The 9,420-nt window shown below is 40.8% G+C and overlaps 1 protein-coding gene across 1 annotated transcript; it reads left to right on the plus strand.

The window, feature by feature from the left end:
* The first annotated feature begins 2,398 nt into the window (after nt 1–2,398).
* Nucleotides 2,399–9,029, plus strand: ddx54 (DEAD (Asp-Glu-Ala-Asp) box polypeptide 54). The gene is made up of 20 exons (XM_072453081.1): nt 2,399–2,654; nt 2,931–3,054; nt 4,647–4,717; nt 4,805–4,993; nt 5,422–5,471; nt 5,543–5,584; nt 5,661–5,756; nt 5,832–5,953; nt 6,033–6,094; nt 6,171–6,302; nt 6,378–6,588; nt 6,666–6,797; nt 6,887–7,108; nt 7,187–7,260; nt 7,333–7,524; nt 7,639–7,787; nt 7,861–7,974; nt 8,048–8,152; nt 8,243–8,319; nt 8,620–9,029. Exons 1-20 carry the CDS (start codon nt 2,541–2,543, stop codon nt 8,883–8,885), a joined length of 2,544 nt encoding a protein of 847 aa, XP_072309182.1. The 5' UTR covers nt 2,399–2,540; the 3' UTR covers nt 8,886–9,029.
* The last annotated feature ends 391 nt before the right edge of the window (nt 9,030–9,420 follow it).

A 9,420-nucleotide genomic window follows, 5' to 3' on the forward strand; every position in this document is an offset into this window, starting at 1 on the left:
TGACTATTTCAAACCTGGTTTATACTGCTTGGCGTGTGCATATCAGTGTAAAGTCTATCACTACAGCGTGACTGGCCTTGAAATCTTGATTTTAATTCAATTAATATGTATTCAGTGGAAGGCCATTGTTTCATAAAAACTGAATCATTATTCTCCCGTCTCACATTAACACTGATTTACACCGACTGAGACATTCAAAGTTCTTCCTTATGAATAATAAAGTAGGCCTTGAAACATTAAAGCAGGAACATGTTTCCAAGATGAGGTTGTTGTTGAGGCAGTGCCAGGAGCATTGTAGAATGACCTATACCGCCAGACTTATTGTTTTTTTTTTAATCTAAATGCCAGGCTGGAAACACTAAACAGCCCTCTCTGGATGGAACCTTCATCATTTAATCCCTAGTTTGTATCACTAAATCTTCTGAACGCACCTCTGTCTGTGACTGTCCCCCTTCTCTGCGAGCATAATCCAGACCCCTGAGCATCGTCTACAGGTTTGGCTGAGCTCCACTGCAGGATCTGAATTGAGTTGGCTGTCTGCTTTTACCATGCCATTCAATTTATTTACAGTCCAGACTTCAAACAGCAGCATGTGTAATCCATAAAACACATTTCCCTCATGTGATCTAAGCATTTAGACTGCAACTGGGTTCTACTTAAGGTTAAATGCATTATGCCTAATATGTTTGTGATCTAATAAGGTAAGAAAATAATAGCCTGGACAATAAAGCTGCACAAAATGTTGCAATCGAATCCTGTTATTTGATTGGGACAGTCAGTGCATATTAATGAACAGTGTAAATATGTCAGATTATATCAAATGCTCATTGTAGTCCTTGGGCAGGTTACTCAGTTTCACAGACGATTGCAAACGACAATAGGCTGGTTAAAAGTGCTCGCTTGGTTTTCCTTCCTCCACAGTTTAAGGGGCAGTTTGAAAGTGGACAGTGATGGACTTTCTCTTATCGTCAGAGGAAGGCTGTTCCAATAATGAGTCCCTTTAACAGAGGGCACAGTTTGTCCGATTGTGCTGCGTCTATGTGGAAAAAAACGATTCTATGGGTTTGAGTGTTGTGTGGCAGCAGAGAGAGGCCAGGAGGGTAAACATTGCTCCATATGAGAAAAAATCATGGTGTTCAGAAACAAGCAAGCACCCTTCAATGTCATGGCAAGGATCTTGTACTTCTAAAACTGTATACATTCAAATTGGATTGTGTGCGTGATCCTTCTGATGTGATTTGTAGAGTCAAGAGTTAAATTTGAATCCAGAATCAGGTCTAAGTATTTAAATTCCCACACTGAGATGAGCTCCACAGTGTACAAAAGAATATTGGACTGCTGAAGTTCAGATGGACATCATTCAGACCGTTGTCTTTACCTTCAACTGTAAACTCGAGGGCCTTGACCCAGTTTTCAATAATACCTTAGTCATTGCAGATGTTAAAATTTGAGCGGTTTCCTGTGGGTTTTTTGCGCGAGGAAAAATAACAGCATAGTCAGCATACATCTGTATATTATTATTAGGACACACATCAGGTAAGTCGTTTATATAAAATGAAAATAAAATCCAAATAACAATTTGAGTTGGCAAAAATGTATCGGTAATAGAAATAAAATATCCTGTTTTTATATGAGGAAAATCTTGTATCTGTAATTCAGACGTATTCTGAGCGGAATTCTTGTATTAGTTTGTCAGTGTCAGTCATCTTTAAAATGTTATGCTTCTGGAGTTGTTTACAACGTGCACTGTAAACAGAATCCTGTATATATATTTTTTTTAAACATTGTAAATCTAATCGCAACCTCAACAAAACACAGTTGTACAGCTCCACTGACCAATGGCTATGTAGCTGTAAGAATGATCTATTATTACATGTTTATGCAACTTCACATAAATTCCAATGGTGGAAAGTGTTTAGTTGTCTGTTCTGTTGTCTTTACTTGACATTTAGTCGAAAGGTCTTAATCAAAATCGCTAAAAATGTTAATGCTTTTACAGTTCTCAAACTGTGTTTGTGAAATACTCACTTGTCTGAAGGCTACTCTTTAAAAAAAAAACTAAGTTACATTTACTGAAATTGTGCTTATTTGAGTCACTTTACTTCTACTTGAGTAATATTTTTATTGAAGAAACTGCACTCTTACTTAAGGAAAAGTGTTGAGTCTTCTTCCCATGTGACCAAATCATATTGTCAACAAGCCTTTAACATTTGTGTTCCTTCAGATATGATTTAGTTTTGTTTGAAAATATCAGATTTTCTGCTTTATTTAATGCTTTGTGAGGCCTGATCATAATATAATACTGTACATGGGCCTGATAAAAGAACGCGTCAGTGGCGGCAGCACCAGCTGTCACCACCAGGGGCAGTGTGACTGACACGTGGCTTTTGTTGAAGCGGAAGAAGAAGAAACAGCGCCACACGTGTGTCCAATATGTCCGCTCTCTGTCGTGTTGCGTCGCAAACACTTTTCTGAGCTCGTCTATTCATTTTGTTCACTTTTACGCCGCAGTCCAGAAAGTAAAACAGCACGAGGATAAAATGGCTCAGAGGAAGAAGAAGCTAACGAAAAAGAAGAGACACAACAACAAAGATCCGGAGGTGGACTCAGACGGAGACTTCGAGCTGGCAGCAGAAATAAAAGACGATGACGCGGTAACAACTGGCTTTTTTTTACCGCACACTATTGTATACAACCTAGTATCGTTGTCTAGTTTAAATCATTTACATGTTGTGTATATGTGATGTATTAGTCGCCCCTCTATAACGATGAAACATCCAGTCACAACAAGTGCCATAACGGCTTTCAAACTTCACCAGTGTTTTAATGCCAGTTGTCATCCAAACACCTGGATCTTTACATTGTCTCAGTTGAAGTTCTCAGTTTCTAAGTAACAGTGGTCACAATCCTCGTGTTTGTTTCCTCCTCAGCCTGGACGGAAGCTCCTGAGGTTTCCAGCCGCAGACTGTGTGTCAGATGTGGAGCCGGACACGAGGGAGCTGGTCCGGGCCCAAAACAAGAAGAAGAAGAAATCCGGAGGGTTTCAGTCCATGGGTGAGGGACATGTTTACACGAGGTTACGTAATGCGTCTTTACTCATGAGAAGAGCTGGGTAATGTATCTTCAGCTTAGATAGTAATGTGAATGTTGTTGTCAAGATATGTACAATCTTGATATCCAAATCCACTGTATTTATGTAGCACAGGGGTGGCCAACCAGTCAGAGACGAAGAGCCACATTTTTTACTGTGTTACCGCAAAGAGCCACATCATAAACATGGCACACATGAACATCACCCCATCCCTTCCTCTTACACACACACCTCTGCTCAGACAAATTATTATCATTAACAATATCATGTCACACACCAACATGATAATTACAGAAATTGACTCCTACAGTACTAAGACCACAAGCCAGTCATTTTCAACAACGAACATTGTGTCTCACACAAACTCTCAGTTCAACAAAGTCCAAAACCAAAAATAATTTACATACCATGTTGAAGTTCAATATTGCTGGTTTTCTTTTAGATGAGGACCGTCTTCCCGTATTTTGGACGGGGTATTTTGAAATGTGGACAGGCATTTGAGTGCAAGGACGGGGTCATTTTTATTAATAAATCTCAGAAAAAAGGGAATATTATCATGAATCGGGCCGGAAAGCGTTTGATTCAAGTCCGCCTCGGCCCGCGCCATGACAGTTTACAAGTGAAAATTTGCATGCTGCTCGCTGATTGGCCGACAAAATTTGTGAGCTTGGCTCTGATTGGCTGCCGAGCCGTGGTCCGGAGAATGCCGAAGCTCCACTTCCGTGTGGTTGAGTGGCGCACATGCAGTTGTGGCAAGACCCATCACCCCGGTTCAGCAACTATTGTTCCTGTTCCAGTGAGAAATCTACGTGCGTGTTGGCCCAGCGGTTAGCGACACGGCTTTCCGTGCAGATCGAAACCCGACATGATCTCTTCATCTTGCATTTTTTTCCTCGTCTCCCAACTCATTTATATCAATATCAAATTAGTTCAGGGGTTTTGGCAGCATTCCTCTCTAGTCCTCTTTTACTATGTAGTTTAGGAGACGAGGGGGGAATGCAAGATTGAGAATTCATGTCGGGTATCGATCGTGTCGCTAACCGCTGGGCCAACACGCGGGCCGGTTTCAGCGTTGCACCCCTGTGCACCAGCGCGCACCAGCACCCACAACAACACAAACACAAATGTTGATATGAACGTAAAAGAGCCGCATGAAACCAGGCAAAGAGCCGCATGCGGCTCGCCAGGCCTGATGTAGCACGTTTTATCAACAGAAGTGTTTCAAAAGTGCTGCACAGGCAAAAGGGCGAGAAAAGTCGTCACACGATAAAACAATATTAGGTCTATATTGTTAAAAGTCCCACAAAAATACCTGATTAAAATCAAGTTTTAAATAAGGGAGTATGGTGATATTTCTGCACATTTATGATTCATTTTACCAATATGTCACATTTGTTTGATAATGAAATCTCAACTAATATGTTTGAAGACATGTTTTGCTTCTTGACAAAAATGAGGGTTGTTTCATTTAGCAATTTATGGGCTATTTTTTGGAGTATGCCAGTATCGCCAGCCCTTCTTTTTCATTTACATTGGACTATTTTTTTTTTTTCAGGACTTAGTTACCCAGTTTATAAAGGTGTGATGAAGAAGGGCTACAAAGTTCCTACTCCAATCCAAAGAAGAGTAAGTCCCAATATTTTACAATAACAAAACAAAGCAACTGAACCTTTGACGGATCCATGTTTTCTACCTGTTCTTCCTGTACATCAGACTATACCTCTCATTTTGGATGGAAAAGATGTGGTCGCTATGGCCAGGACAGGCAGCGGAAAAACTGCTGCCTTTCTCATTCCCATGTTTGAGAAACTGAAGGGACCTCAGGCTAAGACTGGGGCAAGAGCTCTCATTCTGTCTCCCACCAGAGAGCTGGCACTACAGACCATGAAGTTCACCAAAGAGGTCAGAAATACAACACACTTCAATACTTGGCAGTTTTCTATTTATTTTCTATAATTGATTCATTTGATTGCTTTTAAGGAGAACTAAATTATTTTTTTACCCAATTTAACAGCTTTATAAGTCTTTGATGATTAAACATGTATTTCTGAGGTGTTTGAATTGTCCTTTGTCACCCCCTGCTGTCTCTGGACGGAAAACCAGCCTTGCAACATTGGCTGACATTCACAGATGATAACTCATGGTCTTTTTCCCCCCATATATATGTATTTGGCCATTTTAAAAGTTTTTGCAAGTGATTATACTGCCTTTATTATGGAGAAAGAACCAAAAATCTCTGTTCTTTCGTAATGCATTTTCAAAAGAGAGCAACGGGGGGAGCGCTATTGTCAAAATTGGTAGTTCTGCTTTAACTGATTCTTTGGTTGCAGTTGGGCAAGTTCGCAGGACTAAAAACTGCTTTGATCCTTGGTGGAGACAGGTATGTGCCTCTTGTCGTCCCAGCCCGCATTGCACTGGTTTTGCTTTAACCAGCGTTGATGTGTTTTACAGTATGGATGACCAGTTTGCTGCGCTGCACGAAAACCCTGACATGTGAGTGCGGAAGAATTCAAAGACGGACGACGTTGAAAGATTGTAAAAATAACAATTTGTTCTCTTCTTTTCTCAGAATCATTGGTACTCCAGGTCGTCTCATGCACGTTGTGAAAGACATGAATCTCAAGTTACACAGTGTGGAGTATATGGTGTTTGATGAAGCGGACAGGTACAAAACTAGCAATTTGTCTTTTGTTTTACTTGTTCAGAGCGTTTGTAGACGTTCAATTTGTCGCCTGTGCAGGTTGTTCGAAATGGGGTTTGCTGATCAGCTTCAAGAAATCATTCAAAGGCTCCCAGACACCAGACAGACCCTACTCTTTTCTGCCACGCTGCCGAAACTGTTGGTGGAGTTTGCCAGAGCTGGTGAGAACACTCAAATGTCCACGATATACATTACACAGTTGTACCATCTTAATAAAAAGTGATCATCTTTTCTCTACAGGACTGACCGAACCAGTGCTGATTCGTTTGGATGTAGACTCCAAGCTTAGTGAGCTTATAAACGTAAGAAAGAAGGCGCCAATTCATCCTTTTCCCTTTAGCGATCATTGTCTGAAAATGTCCCACGTTGTTTTGCCAGCTGTCATTTTTTCACTGTCGCGTCGATGACAAGCCAGCGCTTCTACTTCACCTTCTGAGAAATGTTGCAAAGCCTCAGGAGCAGACGGTGGTGTTTGCTGCCACCAAACACCACGTGGAGTACCTGAGAGAGGTGATTCTTCAGACTTGATGACGGAAGTCCACTGCTCCTCTTGAGTGTTTGATTAAATTGTAATCTTATTTTTAGCTGCTCTTCTCTGAGGGAATAGAGTGCGCTTACATCTACAGTGCTCTTGACCAGACTGCCAGGAAGATAAACATTGGGAAGTTTGTACATCGGAAGGCAATGGTCCTCATTGTCACTGATGTTGCTGCTCGTGGTATAGACATCCCCCTGCTGGACAATGTCATCAACTACAACTTTCCCTCTAAAGCCAAGCTCTTCTTGCACAGAGTCGGTCAGTGATTTCAAAAATGCTGGTCTGAACAATTCTGAAGTAAGATTGTTTTTAAACGTGTGATGTGTTTGCTTCAGGTCGTGTTGGTCGCGCTGGCCGCAGTGGCACAGCTTACAGTATCATCTGTCCTGATGAGATGGCGTATGTTTATGACCTTCACCTGTTCCTGGGCAGACCTATGCAGTTTGCCACACCTGAACACTCGGGAGGTATGATTTTGAGTTCAGATTTACCATTAAACATGTGGAAATTCCTGATATTAAATGCAAATAATGTTCCACTCTCCCCCCTTGAATAGATGTAGAAGGTTTGTTCGGACGTGTACCTCAGACCATTCTGGATGATGAAAGTGCTCATTTGATCACTTCCCATGAAAATTCTTTGGACTTGCAAAACCTTCACAGAGTGTCAGACAATGCCTACAAGCAGTACCTGAAGTCCCGCCCTAACCCTTCACCCGAGTCGGTCAGACGTGTGAAAGGCCTTAACCTGTCTTGCATGGCAGTTCACCCTTTACTTGGTCTGTTGCATTTGAGAACAGTTTGAGTATATATTTTTCAAACGATGCAACCTGTCTATTTTTAATTTTTTTTTTTAGGTTCTAGTCTGGAGAAGATGGAGCTTGATCGTCTTCAAATTGTTGACTCAATTAAGGGCTACAAATCCAAAGCTGTAAGTTACTGCAGCTCAGAAAGTTCATGATGAAAAAAGTGTCTAAACTGATTTTGATTTGGGTCTGTTTAGACTATTTTTGAAATAAATTCAAGCAGTAAGACCTCGGCCAGTGAAGTAATGCGGACCAAGCGCTCCAAAGACGACAACCTGGTAACCAAATTCAAGCACAAAGCGAACAATGAAAATAAACCTCTACGAAAGATAACCACAGCTGAAGATGACTCCATGAAGACAGAAGAAATGGAGGAGGAACATTTAGAGGTCAGGAACATAAGAAATTGTAATAGTATTTGTCTTGCCTAATATACTGCACATATAATTGTAATAATGACAATAGTGTAAAAAAATAATTATAATTCAACATTTGTCCACCAGGGGGTGTTTTCAAGCGTGCTTGGTGGAAGAAAAAGATCACATCAACAAGATTTTGAGGGAAAACCGAAAAACAAAATAAGCAGATCAACAGGAAAAGACAATGAATACTACATCCCGTACCAACCCAAAGATTTTAACTCTGAGAGAGGGTAAGGAAGAAATGCTGACTGTAATACACACATGTTTTAAGCTCCATTTTATCTGTTTAATTTTTGTTTTTAGATTAAGTCTTGGTGGTGAAGGTACAATGTTTGAACAACAGGCCTCCACCGCTCTCCTGGACCTGATGGGAGACGAGGGGGAGCAGTTAAATCAACATAAGAGCATCATGAAATGGTAATACACATGTAAATAAGTGCGTTTTTGTTTTGAATAGCACGTATGATTGACTTATTCTGTGTGCTTAAAGGGACCGCAAGAGGAAGCGCTTTGTCCGAGACACTGGAAAAGAAGGCCATAAGAAGATCAAAACCGAAAGTGGGCAGGCGATCAGCAGGAAAAACAAGAAGAACTTGTATCCTTCAAACACATTGGATTTCCAACAGTTTAGATTTACGTGTGTATTTGTGTCTTCAATTGATAAACCTTAATATTAATACTTCAGTTATGAAGAGTGGAAGAAGAAATACAAAGTGGATGACATTGGCTCTGATGAAACTGGAGGAGTGATGCGTTCAGGAGGTGAGAATGTCTGTTAATGGGCTTTACGGTTCAGGGGAACTTTTCCATAATGCTACTGTATGTTTTGCATTTACTTAACTAACTATACCTATACTCACTAATGATAAAGTGCTTTGAGTATTGTACAAGTTCTGGGTGAAGCCTGCAAGTGAACATAGTGATTTTTAGGAAAAGAACATGTTTAATCACTGCATTGCTTTAGACACTTAAATTACCCTTACTCAATCATTGACTCATTGAGTTTAGTATAGTTTCTAAAGTACTAATTTGCCTTGTCTTTGTTAACCACCTCTTTCCTAGGTCGAGGCCGTGGTCGCTATGGTTCTGGTACAAGTAAAAGTCCCGGAGGGCTACAGGAGACCGCCGGGGGCCGCAAAATCCGCTCGGAGCTTAAGTCAAATCAACAAATATTGAAGCAACGCAAGAGGAACGAGAAACATCAGTTCCTGCAGAGCGGAGGGATGAGAAAGCTGCATTCCAAAAACAAACCATTTGCCAGAGACGTGAAGAAATCAGGTTTTGGACGTGGAGGCATGAAAAAGGGCAAAATGAGGAAAAAACTATGAAGAGGGATGACTTTTATGTCAATGTCAGTGAAATGAGTGTGTAAATAACAAACATTTGATGACCCTTGAGTGTGCACTGGCTAAGCTAGGCAATTCTGGATATTAAATGTATATACATTAAAAACAGAAATTGTTAAGAGTCTTTTTCCGAGTGCATCTGTGCGCTGATTATTAACTTTACATGTTGTGCTGTTTGGCATTGATCTATGTATCCTTTCCATCTGATCATGTGCATCATATGTGTGTTACCATATTCTCCTCTGCAGAAAACACAAAATGCGCTGCAGCATCTGGGAAGGTGCAAAACATGAACACATGGAGCATAGTCCTCTCCACCAATCACAGCGCAGAGAAGAAACTGCTCGATGCATCTGGAGCTGGTTAGAGCTATAGCTTTGCCTGATGAGACTTTCTTTATGATACATGCGTTGCAGCTAGTTAATTATTGGATCCTAACCTAACACGTTTATTGTAAATTGACTGTCTCTGGGATTAAATTGCAGAACACGCATCAATTCAAACATTGATCTGATTT

The sequence above is a fragment of the Eucyclogobius newberryi genome, unplaced genomic scaffold (assembly GCF_026437365.1).
Source record: "Eucyclogobius newberryi isolate DKJ021-1_F unplaced genomic scaffold, fEucNew1.0.hap1 SCAF_2, whole genome shotgun sequence".
In the NCBI taxonomy this organism is placed as follows: domain Eukaryota; kingdom Metazoa; phylum Chordata; class Actinopteri; order Gobiiformes; family Gobiidae; genus Eucyclogobius; species Eucyclogobius newberryi.